At 39.7% G+C, this 18839-nt stretch overlaps 1 protein-coding gene across 1 annotated transcript; it reads left to right on the forward strand.

The window, feature by feature from the left end:
- The first annotated feature begins 2220 nt into the window (after nucleotides 1–2220).
- Nucleotides 2221–2805, forward strand: LOC137983797 (uncharacterized). The gene has a single exon (XM_068830970.1). The coding sequence runs from the start codon at nucleotides 2221–2223 to the stop codon at nucleotides 2803–2805; it is 585 nt and encodes a 194-aa protein (XP_068687071.1).
- Nucleotides 2806–18839: the final 16034 nt, after the last annotated feature.

Consider the following 18839-nt stretch of genomic DNA (forward strand, 5'->3'; position numbering starts at 1 on the left):
GAACATGTAGATCCAAGCTTAAAGGAGCTACTCAACCAGCATCCAGATTTACTAAGTGCATCAGGAGCCATGCCTGGAACTTACTCCATCAAGATTGACCCCAAAGCAACACCAGTAGTGCATGGACCTCGTAGACAACCTGCAGCACTCCTTCCCAAGATCACAGCGAAGCTTAAGGAAATGGAAAAGGAAGGACACTTAGCCAAAGTTTCACAGCCCACTGACTGGGTTAACTCTATGGTAGTTTCAAGTCGAGGTGAAAAGATCAGGATCTGCCTTGACCCGGGTGATCTCAATAAAGCAGTAAAGCGGGAGCATTATCCAATCCCCACTGTAGAAGAAATTGCAGCCAAGATACCTGAGGCAAAAGTGTTTACAGTCCTTGATGCGAAGAGTGGGTATCTCCAGATGAAACTAGACTACGAGTCTAGTCTACTGACAACAATGAACACCCCAATAGGCAGATACAGATGGTTAAAACTACCATTTGGAATCAAATCAGCTCCAGAGCTGTACCAAACAGCCATGGATGAAATGTTGGAGGATATTGATCACGCATATGCCATCATGGATGACATACTGATTACAGGACGTGACATTGCCCACCACGACTCAGTCCTAAATGAAGTTCTCCACCGTGCCAGAACCTACAACCTTAAGCTGAACTTCGAGAAGGTCAAAGTGCGAAAACAACAAGTTCCATATGTGGGCCACATCATCTCAGCAGAAGGCCTTAAACCAGATCCGGAGAAAGTAAGAGCTATGAAGGACATGCCACCCCCCGAAACAAAAGAAGATGTGCGTCGGTTCCTGGGATCTATCCAGTACCTAGCCAAGTTCCTCCCAATGCTAGCTGAAGTTGAAACACCACTGCGGGAGCTGACAAGGAAAGATGTACTCTTCCACTGGGACAAGCCACAAGCAGCTGCGTTCCAGAAGCTCAAGGATATGTGCTGTGAAGCTCCTCTGTTAGCCTACTATGATGTCAGAAAAGATGTGACCATACAATGTGATGCCAGCAACAGCGCTGTGGGTGCGGTCCTACTGCATGAGGGAAGGCCAATAGCCTACGCATCCCGAAAACTTCGACCATCAGAGCTCAACTGGGCGCCAATAGAGAAAGAAATGCTGGCCATTGTGTTCAGTACACAGAAGTTCAGAGAGTACATTCTGGGGAAAACAACCCTGGTCCAGACTGACCACAAATCCCTGGAAATGATACTGCGCAAGCCCCTGACAACAGCACCATTAAGATTGCAGGCAATGATGCTGAGAGTGAGTGGCTATGATCTAAGCGTAGAATACCTGCCAGGGAAGAAGCAAGTCCTCGCAGACACTCTCAGCCGAGCAAGTCTAAATGAGGTTCCACCGGAAGAAGAGGAGATACAAGTAAACATGTTGGAAAGAATCTCCGTGTCTGAGCCAAAGTATGCAGAACTACAACAAAACACAGCAAATGAGCTTCATGAATTGTATGCTATGATCCAAGCCGGCTGGCCAGACACAAAGCAACAAGTCCCACACAGCATCCGCCAATACTGGGACACACGTGATGAGCTCGCGGTGCTAGATGGAGTAATCTACCGAGGAATGAGAATCGTAGTCCCCCCGTCTATGAGGCCAGCCATGCTGGAAATCATACATGGAACACATCTGGGAATCGTAAAGTGTAAGCAAAGAGCCAGGGAAGCCCTTTACTGGCCCGGCATGAGTGGGCAGATAGAAGACAAAGTCAAGGATTGTACCACGTGCCATGATTATGCCCCTGCACAACAGAAAGAGCCTCTGATGCCGAGCCCTGTTCCGGACCTGCCTTGGGAAAGAGCCGCTTCAGACATTTTCGCCTTTGAAGGTGAACATTACCTGTTGCTAGTTGATTACTTCTCCAAGTTTATTGAGGTGACCAAACTGAAGGATCTGACATCCCTGGAGACCATTGAAGTCCTGAAAGAGCATTTCAGTCGACACAGCATCCCAGCAAAACTCGTCACTGACTGTGGTAGCCAGTACACAAGTAGAGAATTTGAGACATTTGCTAAAAGCTACACCTTTGAACATGTCCTAGTAAGCCCGAAGCACCCCAAAGCAAATGGGGAAGCTGAAGCCGCAGTCAAAACAGTGAAATCTATATGGAGAAAGAACAAAGACAAGAGAAAAGCGCTACTAGAGTACAGGGCATCCCCACTCCCAGCAATTGACTTGTCCCCGTCACAGCTCTCTATGGGTCGCAGGCTTCGAACGACACTCCCAATAGCACGTGGTCTATTGGAGCCTGAAAAACATAGCACCCAGAAGATAAGAGCAAGAATGAAGCATGGCAAGGACAAGCAGAAGTACTACCATGACCGCCAAGGAACCAAAGAGCTACCACCACTCAGAGCAGGCGATCATGTCAGAGTAAGACCTGAGCCAGGGTCAAAGGAGTGGAGAGCGGCTACCGTAGTCCAGAAACATGCCTTGCCCAGATCATACGTGGTAGAGGTGAGCGGCCGAAGAATCAGGCGTAACAGAGTGGCTCTAAGAAACGACTCAGCCAAGTCTCATATGGAATACCGTAAACGCCATGGAAACATCGCTCGGCAGACAGAACCAGAGCCTGACAAAACACATGCGGCTCCCACGTCCCCAGCAAGCCCACAAGTGGACCCCACTGCACAGGAATACCACTTAAATCCCTCACCTGCTGAGGAAATGCCAGCAGGTGGTGTGCCACCTCCAGCGGACATCGCGGAAGCTAAAGACCCGCCCTTCTATAAGACTAGAAGTGGAAGACAAGTCAGGAAACCAGTCAGACTAGACCTGTAACTAGTTGTTATGTTACAAGGGACACTTTATGAAGCATGAACAATGACAGACACAGATGAATTAATGCTGAGATTATTATTATTTTATTTTATCCTTTTTCTTTTATTTACAGTTCTCTTTTTAGTTTTAAAGATGTGAAGGGGGGGGATGTTATGTATGGCAATTATGTATGGCGATACCGCTGGCTCAGGATCTCTAGTTGTTCGATTATTCAGTTATTGTTTGTTAACCAATCAGAATAAACCACACGGTCAGTTGTTGATCCAACATGGCGTCTGTGTTGTAAGAGTGTATCAAACAGTAGGTGGTTGTTGATTTTTTTGGAGTGGTTGTAGATGGTTGCTCCCTGTTTTAGTAACTAACGTCGCAACATGCTGTAAGTCATTTCAAACATCCTTCCTGTACACTTCTTGAGTACGCAAGGGATCTCGGTAACACAATGTATGAATCGCTTAAAGGCACCGACGCTCATATTATCTGGTACTTGAGAACAGCATCTCCCTCCGAGACATTCCGAAAATGTCCCCAGTGCCTCTGCAGGAAATGTCTCAAGTGGATCAAACGCTAATGCAGGAATGGGCCCAAGAACATGGTAAGGCCGTGTGGCAACGAAAAGTAAGACAATGCACTACAAAACATTATGCTGGAACTCTTCCCTTGAATATGTACGAAAATGAGTTACCTATCAGGGAGAGAGTAACTTTTGAAAACGCCCATCAAGATTCGGAATATGACTCTGGCTCTGACAAGGAAGGAAGAGAATCAGCAGAAGACCAAGGAGAAGATTCCCTTGATCTCAATGCGATCAACGTTTCATGAAGATCAAATAGTACTCCCTCTGGCAGAGTTATTTCTTTGTCACATTGAGCTCTAGCTTCGTACCAATAGACCAATACTTTTTTGAATGATCCTCAGCTGCTACACTTTTATGGCTATGGCCTCGGTCGCCGGTTGCAGGATTTTCTCATTTTCTTTTCGCCTACCAAACCCGGCCACTATTTGCTTTGGGACAAGGTGAATGTTACTACAACAATACCATCGTACTATACAGCAAATGGTGACGCATAACTGGTTGAACTCATCGCCTGATTAACACTGGAGGCAGCTGAAACATTGCGATCTACATCTCAATTGACTACATCGTGAAACAAACATTTGATTATTGCAGTACTTACTATGATGAATATATCGTGAACCACAGCCTCTTTCTGGGCATATGAATGTGGTCACTTGGCTCCTTTGTTTTAATGACAGCAGATAAGGTAAGAGCTTGGATTGATGTTCATTTACGTTAATTTCGTGGTTTGTGAAATTTTGTTAAAACTGTACGTGACACGTGGATTTTGTTAAAATTTGTGCATGAAACAGGATCATGACCCCCCCCGCCTCCCCCCTTGCCACCCTCTCTCTGCTGGCGTACCTCAAGGATCATTGCTTGGTCCATTATTATTCATAATTTTTATTAGTACATGTTACTGAGAATCTAAAATCCAATTGCCTTTTGTACGCTGATGACACCTCCCTTTTTGATATTGTAGATGACCCAGTTACTTCTTCGCTAAAACTTAATAATGATTTATCAGAAATCGAAGACTGGGCTTGGAAATGGCTTGTTACTATTAATCCCTCGAAGACTGACTGTATGACCTTCTCAGGAAAATGAAGTAAGCCACCTCACCCTGATTTCTTTTATGGTGATAACAAAAGTATTGAAGTTGCACAACACACCTATTTTGGTGTAGTTTTTTGCAACAACCTTTCTTGGCGAGTCCATATCTTTTAGATTTATGAGAAGGCTTCCAAAAGACTTAATATCGTAATAGGTATTAGATACAAGATTGACGGGACAAATCTTTGGTGCGTCCTCTAATGGAATACGTTGATATATTGTAGGATGGATCCACTGAAGGTGAGAGCGATCTCCTCGAACATGTGCAATATGAGGCAGCAAAAATTGTAACTGGGGCCATGAAAGGGACCAGTAGGCATCGTCTTATGCAAGAAATTGGGTGGGAAGATCTCAAAACTAGAAGAGCCATTCACAAATGGCTTTTAAATTTTAAGATCGTTAATAATCTTTGTCCTAGTTATTTCGTTGATTTATTACCTATGCTAGTTAGTGAAAGAACAAATTACTTTTTGCAAGCCACACTGAGCGTTTTAAAAGATCCTTTTATGTTTTCCACTCATTATATAATACTAAATCACCTTTAAGCTGCATTTTCCGAGCTACGTTTACTAGGCAGGGAGACAAAAGAGCCAAGCCAAAGTTGGAGTAAAGTTGCTGAGGGCTATGGCGCGCCGTTTGTTTCAAAATTAATTATATCTACCGATTGGCCCACTCATCATTTAGTCACATACTCCCTTACATAAGTGACCTTTATAGTTGGATAATTAGCATTTCTTGGATCAGTTGCGAAACACTTATTCCATATTTTATCAGTTTTACTGATTTATCGATTAGTTGTCCCTTACATTCGATCCATTGTGTTCCTGATGTTCCATCACTTGCATGGTTTTATTGATTAGTTGTGTGTTTAATATTCGATCAGTTGCACTGATTTATCGATCAGTTGTGTCCCTAATATTCGATCAGTTGTGTACCTAATATTCCCTCAGTTGTACTGATTTATCGATCACTTCTGTACCTAATATTCGATCAGTTGTGTCCCTAATATTCTATCAGTTGTACTGGGTTATCGATCAGCTGTGTAGATTTATCATCGATCAGTTGTATCCCAAATATTCGATCAGTTGCACTGATTTATCTATCAGTTGTGTCCCTAATATTCGATCAGTTGTACTGATTTATCATCAAGGCGATCAGTTGGCTCTCACATACGATCAGTTGTACTGGTTTATCAATCAGTTGTGTACCTAATATTCGATCAGTTGTGTACCTAATATTCGATCAGTTATGTCCCGAATATTCGATCAGTTGTACTGGTTTATCGATCAGTTGTGTACCTAATATTCGATCAGTTGTACTGGTTTATCGATCAGTCGTGTCCCTGATATTCGATCAGTTGCACTGATTTATCGATCAGTTGTGTCGCTAATATTCGATCAGTTGTACTGATTTATCGATCAGTTGTGTACCTAATATTCGATCAGTTAAGTCCCTAATATTTTTATATTCCATCGGTTGTACTGATTTATTGATCAGTTGAGTCCCTCATATTCGATCGGTTGTACTGATTTATCGATCAGTTGTGTACCTAATATTCGATCAGTTGTACTGATTTATTGATCAGTTGTGTCCCTCATTTTTGATCAGTTGTACTGATTTATCGATCAGTTGTGTCCCAAATATTCGATCAGTTGTACTGATTTATCGATCAGTTGTGTCCCAAATATTCGATCAGTTGCACTGAATTATCTATCAGTTGTGTCCCTAATATTCGCTCAGTTGTACTGATTTATTCGATCAGTTGTACTGATTTATCATCAAGGCGATCAGTTGGCAGTCACATACGATCAGTTGTACTGGTTTATCAATCAGTTGTACTGATTTATCGATCAGTTGTGTACCTAATATTCGATCAGTTGTACTGATTTATCGGTATCCGGATGTTTTCCCCGAAAGCCTGTTCGCCCGATGGAGATTCACCCGGAACTACAGATGATTCGCCCGACGATATTTAAATGACTTAAACTGGTACATAACAACAATCACAACGTGAAACCAATAAATAAAGGAGAATTTAACACTACCTACCATTGTTTTATGGGGCGTTTTCTATTTACGAAAAATTTCCGGAAATTTGTGAAAAACGTGTTCCATTTAACTCAGGTACGTTCGCTACCCAGTGATTGCGATTTTATGCGCCAAAATTTAAAAATGTGGCCGTGAATATCCTGGAAGTGGTAAGAATTTCTTGGTAAATGGAAAACGCCCGTGGTTTCAATGACAACAATGGATGGTAAGCAACATTAGCATTCACCAATCAAATGGTTGCAAGACTGAGAAAAATCTATTTTCACTCATTTGCATTAGATTCGGCACATGTAAAATGCAACATTTAAAACAGGCCTCAGAAACCGCAGAAATTTTCGTGTTTTTGCGATCGATTGTCTTTCGATGAGAATTTGATTCAGAGTTATATATAAAACTATGTTAACTCCTGGCTTTTACGGTACTTTTTGGTGCAAACGCAAAGCCAAACAATGTTTTGACCTGGCATCAGATTAGACTAACAAGAAGAGGAATTATGAAGCGGAAATAACATATTCAGTCCTTTCTTAGTGTGTGCAATAAACGTTTGCTTAGTGCAACTGCAAGATATGCATGACATGCTGGAAAACGTCCGTCAGAGCAATTTGCAGTTAGTTCTTTGCAGATTTATAGTATTTATTTAAAGAAAAAACGAGTGAATTTTACTCAAGAGCGTGTTTTGTTATCTTTAAACTGAATTTATTACCAAAGCTTAAAAAACTAAAAGACCTCAAAATGGGACAGGACATTACAAAATATGGGATGTGAACGTGAAGGGCCTCTGCTGGCGCGACATGTGGGTGACCCTCAAATGGTCTTAGTGATCCCCCACTTGAAAAAAATTAACTGGAACGCTGCAGTGCCTTCTGTTTTTGTATAACACGTACCACAAGCAACCCAGTGTACGCTGCTTAATTCTATCGTCAGTCGCAGCTTAATTCCATTGTCAGTTGTGAATGCTGAAAACGTTGATTTAGCGAAATTACCGAAGGACCTCCTCGGAACTAGCTTGGTTTTGATAATATATTGATAATGAACCAAGACATCGCATGATGAGTATGCAAGTTGTATGGAACTTTCGAAAAGCAACCTGTGCCCTTAACGGAAAGTAGGTTGGAGAACTTTTCCCCTCTGTTAGAAAGCGGACACCTGCAAAATTGACTACACAAGGTAGTTAATAAATGGAGATAAATATTGGTAGAAAATACTTTAAGAAACCAACTTCTTCTGATTCTAGAGGCTACTGAAACCGCGGAGCCGCTCTTTTTATTTTATCCCGGTCGGAGACTGGCACAAGCATGTTGTTCTGTGGGGGCCTAGGCCGAGAAATTGTAGTATTGCGTAATGTGTTAACTCGCAATAAAGATAGGTTGCTTGCCAAGCAAGCCATAGGAGAATAAATTACTACGTTTTAAAGAGGTGAAAAGCAAGGATAAAGGACCCATGTTTGCCTAGCGACGGAAAACACATACTTAAAACGTTCTGTACTTCGGTCCATCTCAAATAATGGTAAAGAACACCATCACCAAACTAAAGACGAAAGCCGAAAACAACAGTGGCTTTAGAGGTCTTTCTCGTGCTGTTTTTTTTTTCTGGCTGTTTAATAATTATGACTTTCCTTGCATGCAAAGTAACATTTAAAATCATTGTTCTTACGTAAGTCATATATTAGGTAAGTTGGCGACCAAAATTTATGATCTGGCGACCAAATTTTTTCCATTAGTCGCCAGCTGGCACCTGGGCAAAAAAAGTTAATTTTGAGCCCTGTCGGAACATTTGATGGTACTTTCTATCAAACTGGCGAAAAGTGAATGAGGAATCTTTCGCGAGGAATAGCAAAATTCACGTTCCTTGTCCTAATTTTGTTAGTATCATTGATTGGTATCATCAGGCGAATCATCTTTAGCTTCGGGCCAATCTGCGTCGGGCGAACAGGCTTTTGGGCGAAACAACTGTAATTCGGTTCGTTGGCAACACCTTCATAATAACCATCCACTTTAATTTAATACTTTTCGTGTCGAATACTCTTCGATACCTTTTTCTCTTATGACTACCCACCGTGTGAAAATCATTCGAAACCCCTATCGAAGGTAATTTGACCTCTCTGTCGATTCTCCCTCAGTCGACGATGAAGTTCAAAGTCCAACATCAAAATCGACTCTATTCCTATAGGCCAAATATTCTCTTGCCATCTCCGACTGCGCTTCTTGCGGATAACCCTGTTTGCGAGTAATACCCACAGTGTATGGCTTAAGGTGAACGTATCGAAAGATAAAATTAGCCAATCCTGCTGTACTGCAATTCTTGACACCCACTCCGACACCGGGAAAAGGATTAGTCGAATCTACCGAGTCCTCTCAAAATGTAACACCGCGACCGTGACCTCGATTCGATAACACATTTACTAAATTTGCTAGAGAAATTTGCTTCTATTTCCTGCTTGCAAATCAACACGTCTAAAACTGAAGCTTTGTGGGTAGGCCTTTGGAAAGACAGACAAGACACTCCCTTCAATTTCAATTATCCACAAGATCCTATTTGTGCACTAGGCGTTTTCTTCTCTTACATCATGCCTGAAGCGGATAAAGTAAACTTCAACGACAAGTTACGTAATATGGAAAAAGTTTTGAATACCTGGAAACGCAGAAAACTTACTCTATTCGGAAGGATGTTGAAACTGATCTTTAACCCTTCTAACCTCTACGTACCACCTCATGTCATTGATGAAGCCAACAAAATAATGTTTAATTGTATTTGGGAAGGCAAGCCTCCAAAAATTAAAAAAAGCACAATCATAGGTGAAAACATCAATGGTGGTCTTAAGATGATCGACTTTGGCATAATGGAAATTGCCCTTAAAATCTCATGGATTCAAAGGATACATCAACATCCTGATGCAGGGTGGAAAGCTATACCAGAATGCTTGCTCGGAGACCTGGGGGGCCTTACCTTTCTATCTCACTGCCATTATGACATAAATTTAATTCAGTTACACAGCCTACCTCCTCTTTATCGCTCTGTTCTGAAATACTGGCAAGACTTCAGATCAGATTTTAGTGATGATAATACAAATATTCAGAACGAAATTATTTGGAACAATAGTAACAAATTACTAAACAAGAACACAATTTTCTTTAAACAGTGGTACCAAAATGGAGTCATACCCCTGCAAGACCTGCTTGATGTTGATGGCAACTTTCTTTCCCTCCAAAAATTCCAGCAAAAATCGCGGCTGCATATTCCCTTTACCACATATTACGGGCTGATAAATTCTATTCCTGCTAGTTGGGGACGAAAACTTAAATCCACAGATTCCCCCAACCATAATCAAATCAGTTCGTCAGATTCCTCGAATATGAACATCTCTACTCGTTCTGCTTATGCGGCCATCCTTGATCATTTCTTTCAACCACCCACATCTGAAACTAAAATCTTAGGTTATGGCTTTACTAAGGAAAGCTTGCAAATGTTTATATCTTGCCTTTCCTCATAATGCAGGAGGTTAAATTGCAAATGTTTCAGCTCAAAATCGTACACAACATACTCCCAACAAGACGTTCCTTGTTTCGAGCAAGGCTGTCCGAGTCCGAGAGTTGTCGGGTATGTCAGACTGAACCTGAAACCCTCTCACACATGCTCTTCCAATGTAATATAGCCTCTGCGTTTTGGATCGCTTTTCAACAGTGGTGGTGTGAGAGGACCCTCCAAACTTTCGAACTAAATGAATGTAATGTAATATATGGTTGGTACAATGATACTCAGTTTAAAGACGTCTTAAATTACGTCACACTCATCGCCAAATACTTAATTTTTTGCTGTTTTCAAGACAACACTGCCGTAACTTTTGACAGATTCGCCCCTTTCTTAAGTATTAAGATTGATACCCTCACGCAAATTGCTTTTAAAAACAAACAGCTAGAAGCGTTTAACAAGAAGTGGAAGAATTTCATCTAACATGTTTTTTTTTTTCAGTTTCAGTTAAATTTATACATATTTTTTTTCATCCTCTCTTTCCCGTGTTTAATCGTTAAATCGTAAGTTCAATCAGTAAACTCTATTGTGACACACTTTTGTATCTTAGTTTTACACTTTACTAGTATACTGCTTTGCTGTATGTATAGGTGTGATTACTGTAACTTCCTTGTGTGTTATTAAAAATTTAAAAAATAAAATAAGATTTTACTTCCTGCCGAAATTTTTCGAAACCTTGACAAAGTAAAGACACATGTGCCACACAATGTTTTTTTAAAATTTCTTGAAAATCCCACACGGCACCTTTCGAGCGGTGTCTTTCGTACCACTCGATGAAATCACTAGTTTCAACGTCTTCTTGCAGAAAATATTTTTTATCCGGTTTCACACGGTCATAATCCCAATCTTCCCTAACGTTAAATTTGTGTGGAAAATAACCTTTCACCGTTTTGACATCAAACATTTCAGTAAACGTCCGACGTTTCTCCTGGATGTAACACGACGAATCTATGAAAATCATTTGACCGACTTTGAATTGTTTAAGGCGAGTACCATCAAAAATGATATTGGGTTAGACCCAAGTCTGTTTCAAGTAACCGCATAATAAAATGTGCCAGACAAAACCACAGGCATTGTGCACAACGAACTTGTATGGCGTATTTTCGTTACACAAGCTTTTTTTTACCGAAAAATAAATAATCCATTAATTTTTCGACACAATCGTACATTGATGAAGAACTAGGACTAGATGTGTACAGTTAAAGAAACGGGATTTACGATAAGAGAAAATGACTTAGCCGATTACAACAAGATTTAGAGTAGAGAGAAAGTTTATTATTTGAGTACTTAAGTTAAGCAAACATAGCCATGGTACGAGAAACAACTGACAAAAGCAGATGAATTATGGCCTATGCAAAGAGTGGGATGAATTATGCACGAGCGGGATGAATTATGGATTACGCAAATATAATACACAGAGTTTGCAAGATATTTTCAGTTTTTGATCAAATCAGATAGGTCAATGTAATCGTCTGCCTTCAAGAATTTTTGGAGAATCAAATTTTGAATTTTGTGTTGAAAATTCGTTTTGGGTGTGACACATTTCAACAGGTAGGCTGTTCCAGACTTTAACACCGACCCATGAAAAGGACTTCTCCTCTTGCTATGGAGTAAATTTCTGATGGATGCCGTCATAATGGCCAGCAAAGTCCATATCATAGGTTGTCACTTAGAGTCCTCTCTCTGGGACAAACTGGCAGAACAGGAAAGTTAAACATCTCTGTGAAGACTACAATTGGGATGGCTACACTGGAGGCAGCCAGAGGCATGGAATTTCCAAGTGCAGATAGACATCTTGTAAGAATGCTTTTGCTTCTGAGACGCAATTCTGTCCTGAGGTGAGAAAAGGCTCCTAGGAAGGAGAATTTTCCAGCCACTTATTCACAAAAGTTTCACAAAGGGCAGGAACCATTTGTTTAATATCTGCGTTGGCACTTTTAATTACACCTATATTTTCCAGGTGTGTTTGTCTCTGCATTCAAAGAACCTTTTTTCCAACTGCCGCTGTATTACAGTTGCCAATGACACACAAAACAGTTTCCACCACCAGGAAGTTTAACTTGCTGCGAATTGATGAATGCATCAATATCTGTTCCACTGTGTGGAGCATTTCCAACAGCAGACAGGTGACAAAAAGCATTTTTCAGATGTATGAGATCATTAGCACCTTGTGAACTACATATTTCACTCTTGATATCTTGCTGGTGTCTACTTAAACCAAGTAAGGGTTGCTGCTTGCTGAACAACACTTGCAAAGTCTGCTTCGAGGAGCAAGTTAACATCATCCTCCACATCACTAGTTGTATCAAAATTATTATCATTAGCTGACAAATTGCCTTCATCACTAGAAGTATGTGAATGTTCTTCTTGCAATCAATTAATACAGTTAGCAGTTTCGTTGAATTCTGACAAACTTTCAACAAACTCATAGTCTGCTACTTCTGAATTTTAACAGCGACCAAACGCGTAGGAACCATAATTTCAAGATAAGACCTAAGAAGACACGTACGAATTATTTCAAATTTTCTTTTTTTAATCGCTATATAACGGACTGGAATAGCATTCCATCAAACATTATGCATGCGTCTTCAATGAGTAGTTTTAAATCCTATCTTTTAGATCATTTGTGTCAATCTTAAAATGAGATGTGATTCGTTTGGTTAGCTTTCTTTTTTTTTCAAATTTTTCATAGATAATTTAGTCATGGGGAATATTCTTAGTATGGGAATTTAGTTTCCCCCAACTATTCTCCGGTCATGCGTTTTTATTTATTTCTCTTTTTTCTCGAATTTTATTTCTATTGTACATACATTACCATGAAATCTATTTCTGTATTACCCTACTGCTTCATAAAAGCCTTAATTAATATTTTCCCAAATAATTTCAGGCAAAGGGGTGTCCTTTGTTCTCTGTTCTTCTCTATCACTAGGATCAAGGAACAGTTGTGTGAGAGTGCATCACTTTCCTTCGAAGCTGTGTGCACCCTTTCTTGTTAACAACTCTTTGTATTGCAAGGAAAGGGGCCAGTTTTACGGTCTTCTTAGGGAATATATCAATCAGCTTGTCACGCCATGAACAGCAGTTATCTACGAAAAAAATTGTTGGCTTTTCTCTTTGGTTAACTAATCTATCTTTAAGAGTTACAAAACACTTTTAATTGAAGAAAACGTAGTTGCTTTGCAAAGGTTCCACCTCAGCACATTCCCTTGTATCATGTATCATGTAGCTTTACCCATCTTTGATTGAACCAGAATCCAATATTTGCAGATACTTTGAAGGTATAATCACAACTTTGCCACTTGGTGACTGCCGTTTGGGACATTCTTAATGTATAGAAATGCTCCTTCTCAAAGTAGTTGTTGGCTATACAAGAGGCTATTATCTTCTCACCAGGTTGTTGAAATCTTTGTTCAAACTCTGGAAATAAAGCATTGGATTTTACTGCATTCAGAGATATGTTTTCTGGCATGATATTAATCAACTGTTGTGTTTACTCCCAAATAAAGAAGTGGCCTTCAATGGATTGTGAGCTCACATACAGTTTACTGCCATACCATTTTTCATGTTGCTTCATTTTTGGTGTTATTTCAACTTTTATTGCCTTTCCCTTCACTTTCTATGTATTAGTTTCTTTTCTGCCCTTCCTTTTTTTTCATTTCCTTTGGTTTTAAACTTAAAGGGCCTGTGGCACTCTATTGCGCATGTGCGGCTGTTTGATTTTTGACCCGACGGTTCTTTTTTCAAAGCCAGTATCAATTACGGAAATCCTGTTTAATCGACACAGTGAGACGTGCCAAAGTTGTAATAACATTTCTAAACTTCAGTTTGGTAATATACGAAGGACTTTGACGGCATATTGTGTTAGTTTTTGGGATCTTTGTAGATAAAATTCATGTTCACGAAAGCCGGATCAGGCTAAGGGGCACGGGTCGAAAGGTTCTTACACCTCGTAGCCGCCTTGAATCCAAATAAAGAAGAAGACAAGGAATAGGAGATGGGAGGAGGCACATCGAAAGCTTTATATAGCGAAAGATGTCCATGAAAGCTGTAAAAAAATAAAGTGTATGTGCGTCGATTCCACTGACACGGCCTTAATTAGCTTTGCACAACATCTTTTGTCCTTGGAGGTGAGACGAAGAATGGGGTTAGTATTTACACTGATTATTGGTTTCCCTTTAGCACTATGATTCTTTGTCGTCAGCTTAGTGTGCGTTTTATTTTGCTATTCGTGTTTTTTATCCGTCAGTTCAGTTGCCATATCATGAAATGATGGCTTTCAGTGTAGGGACGCACAATGAGCAATTGGCTTCAGCTTTGAAACGTGGCAGGAAGCGTCTCGATTTAGCTGTGGAAGCCCACGGTAGATGTGTTTTGTTTGGTAAAAAAGAAGGGCTGAAAATTTTTTTTTGTTCTATTTTTTTCTGATTAGAATAGGGTCAAGCATGATAGATCTGCTCAGTTTATTTCGCATCATTTGGAAGCCAATTTACCGGTACATTCATTTGCCATTCATTTAGCTACCTTTCTGCACAGAGTAAGGTAACATTTTTGATCAAATATTTTGAAATACACTATGCAAGACGTATCATGTTGATGATAAATTTTACAAATAATAATAATTAAATAATGATACTACTAATAATAATAAACAGTAAGTTGTGTTCGTTTTAGTCAAACAGAAACCACCCGGTAAAACTATTTGTGAAAAACACGGATCACTTTTGGCATACTGGTCCTTTGGAATGTGCAAACAGTATGTCTCTGATATACACACGTCAATGAGAATTCCCTTTTTAGGGTTAGTTTTACACATAATTATCAACAATGATGAGCACAGCAGTATGATGATAGCTACTAATACTGTAAATGAAGAAATATGCTGTCATGAAGTATGGGTATATTCATTGTTGAAAACTTTAAAGGACACTGCAGGTTGACACTAGTAGTTCAGCAACTCATGGGTTGTTGTTTAGTCGATGTTTGCTATTGGTACCAACTGGCAGAAATGTTGGGCTTACAAAAGGAATTATGGCATAGAGGGTTACCTCAAATAAACAATCACAGACCCTGGGCAGTCAATCACTGTCCAGGCCTAGGTTCATCGGCTGAATGTAACAGTAGTGGATTATTGTAACTAGTGATTACTGTTGATAGCAATTATTAATAATTTTCCTGCCTTTTCATATTTACTGGCCCATAATCTTTTTTCTAGGGAACAGGTTTACAGAGCAAGGAAAAAGTTGACTACCCTTGATTAGAATTACTGGTATCATAATGGCTTTTCATTTTCCACCATCATTGCAAGAAAATACAACCAGAGAACAAAATCTTGGGACGTGAGGATGTTAAAGGTGTCCAAAGATTGTGGATATATTTGGATGCTGGTGGAAAAAATTTTTAAACTTTGCATTGATGACGACGACTATTTAATCACTCGTGAAGTCTGTCTGGAACCTGACAATTCCAGAATCATTTCTCCAACAATTGTTGAAAGTGAACCTCTCCCAGCTCATGAGCTCCTGGTAAGATGCAGAAACAGATTTTCACAAATAAGCAGCTCATAGAGATTTAAATGCAAAACTTTCAGCTACTGTAAAACTAGGAAAAACATAAATGCCCTCACAATAAGGTGTTGCAGTGATGAAATTACTAACAGTCAGGTGTCAATGGAATGGCTCAAGTCAAGCTAATAAACCTTGCCTTTTTGCTTCAGTTTTGGTGGTAACTTGAAGTAATAATTATATAAACTGTTTTTCTCTCCAAGTTTTGTGGGGTCATTGTGACATGTAGCACTAAGCCAGAGTTGAAACCAGGACAAGATATACAGTGTATGACTTGACAGTTTTTAACTCAAGATAAGGGCTGACCATACATTACACATTGTAGCTTCGAAATCATTGTTGGAGTTTTGTCTCATGGTAATATATTGTATAACTTTAGAATTTTGTCTCCTGATGTGATTTCTTATTGTGTGGTTTTGTACATGGCAATTTTATTGCATAGGTTTCGCAAACTGAAATAATTTAAACTACAGTGGAAAAAACACAATGTAAATACAAAAAATGGAAATTCCAATTCAGTGCTGTGATATTGGGAAATTGACAGTTATTGTAAAAAGTGGTGTTGAGAGTGACATGTGAATACAGATGACAGACAAGCGAAATCAAATTTTATTATTGTTCATATACATGTCTGCATCAAATTATTTGAAGATGTGAAAGCATTAATTATTATTCTAAGAAAATTTCCATTCTTGCAAAAGTTTAAGTCAGTCTAAACCAGAAGAAATCTAAATTGCCTTTAAAAATAGTTCTTATCCTAAACCAAAGTTTCACAACAAGGCAACTAAAACAAGTCAGTTATTGGGGGTGATGGTATGCTGAAAATAATTATTAAAAGAGGGGATCCTGAGATTTCCTGATATTTTTATTTGGGAGTGGAGGTTCCCTTTAATGAAAAACCACACACTGTCACACTGTTGTGTCTGCTATTACTTCCAAACAATTAGACAGTTCGGAAACCCATCTAAACACCTGTTGCTTAGGGGATAGTGTCTTCTAGTACAAAGTACGTGCACACAGCAGACGGAACAACTTTCCTCTTCCTTCTTCCAAGGGCAGTCACCTTGTGTATCTAGGATGTATAAATATTGTGTCCAAACAGAGTTTTCAAAAGTGCCTTGTTTGTGAAATACAGTTGCATCCCCACATCCTTTGTTTTTGATGTCCTGGCTCATACGCCTGTAGTACGACAGTTACCTTATTTTCCCAATTCAGGAACTGGCTTTTGGTCGATAGACCAGTTTCATAAATGGCGACCACCTTTAGCTTGTTGTATTTATGTTAATTACACCTACAGTACTTCCCTCATTTTTAAGATTCTTTTGAAAGTTGCTTGTCATAGCAAGACTAGAAAGGCTCGCTAGCTAAAACAGAAGAACATTTTATTTGGCAGGCATTATGAAATAGATCTATACAAATGTAGGTTGTCCACTTGACTTTGGTACATCGGCAAGTCAGGTGCTGGCATCTTCATGGTCAGAGGCATTTTGATCTTGTTCCAAAAGAAGGCAATCAGCATAATCCATGCTTCCCACTTCCTTCTGTAGTGCCTTTATGGCCAGTTCCCATGCCATATTTATCAACTCCTAGGGAAAGAGACTATTCATTAATGTGGTACATTGCAATTCCGTGAACGAAGTCCTGCCCTCAAAGATTATTGATTTTATGAAGTTATGATGTACATACATGAAAGAGAACTCCCCACAAAGACTTCCATAAATTTTTGACAATCACAACTGGTTAGGAAGGTTTTTTTTTTTTTTTGGAGCAATCGTGAAACGTGATATGCTTATCAGCTGAACGGTGAAATTGACATTATACAGGTGATTTGGCAGAACAAGTTACTGCAAGTAAAGCAACCAAAATATATTTGAATGCATGGAGATTTTCTAATATGGCGTGTATTCATCACTGATTGTACATTCTGAATGCTTGATTTCTTCTGATTCTTTTCTTCCCTGCTCATCAAATGTTCTTGATTTCCCTGAGGCACATTTGCGACAACTGTTTTTTACTAGCACTTTCAAATTGAGAAAATCGCATCGGAGCTCGGGTACTACCGGTTAACAGGCCTTGATAAACAACTCAGCTTCTCTGTTCGGCCTGCCGGAACCCGCAATCGCTGTGAAAAAAGAGTGTTGAACATATGTTATCGCCTACCTTGTTTCATGCGTGGTTTCATCCCTGTTCCACATATGTGACCGTCCACGGGAAAACCAACAAAAAGGTGATAACACGGGCACGCTATTTTAGCACGCTAGACAAAAGAAATTTTCTTTAACACGGGAGTGCTGTGTCGTAATGCACGCCTCATTAAAATTTTCTTGTGTCTGATACGACAAGTTGTAAACAATAGAGCGTGTTATACCAAACAAAAGAGCGTGTCAGCAAAAGTAAAATCGAGCACCGCGCAAAAAGACACAGAGTGAGTGAAATTTCACGACAGCTGCGCCAAAACGCTCGCTATAAAACCAAGTATATAAACACGCTACTCCCAAAGCCGAGTGAGGGCCGACTTACCTGCGGAAATAGCTGAAAATCCCGCAGAATACAGTATTGTGCAAAAGTAATGCAAACGTATTTCGCCGAAATTCGCGGCTTTTCCTGGCTTTTCGACGAAAAAATATCGACTTTTCGATGGAAGCGAATTTTCAACGAAATTTGTAAGCTCTACAACAAACTCTTGTTCGTGAAGCAATCGCAGATTTTGTTGTGTGAGGCAATCTTTTTTTTTTTCGTTGGAAATAGTCGATTAAACTATCGGATCACTGAATCAATTTTCGATACGACTTTATTTACCCTAACCTTAACGCGTTTATTTACGCGTACATACGCTTGTTGAGCGATGTTGTTGATGGCGGCCGCCGATTCATGTCACAAAAATTCGCTGCTTCAAATTTTGTTATCTCGAATTTTCGTTTGATTACCTCGAAAATTCGCTACTTCGAATTTCGCTATCTCGAATTTTCGAGAAAGATCGTGAATTTTTCGCTTCAAACCCTACAAAAAATCGTTCGAAAATTCGATGACTTTTCGTGGAAAATTCGCGAGAACAAAGGACGAATTTCGACGAATTTCGTTTGCATTACTTTTGCAATTTTACGGTGCCTGTTTTGGCACGCATCTGACACGCAACACGCCACGCTAAACAAAAGGTTTGGAGTGTCTCAGTGAGCACAACAAAAGCCACCGTGACATCTATTGTGCTACTCATTAAATATGCGCAT

The sequence above is a fragment of the Montipora foliosa genome, chromosome 13, assembly GCF_036669935.1.
Source record: "Montipora foliosa isolate CH-2021 chromosome 13, ASM3666993v2, whole genome shotgun sequence".
NCBI lineage: Eukaryota > Metazoa > Cnidaria > Anthozoa > Scleractinia > Acroporidae > Montipora > Montipora foliosa.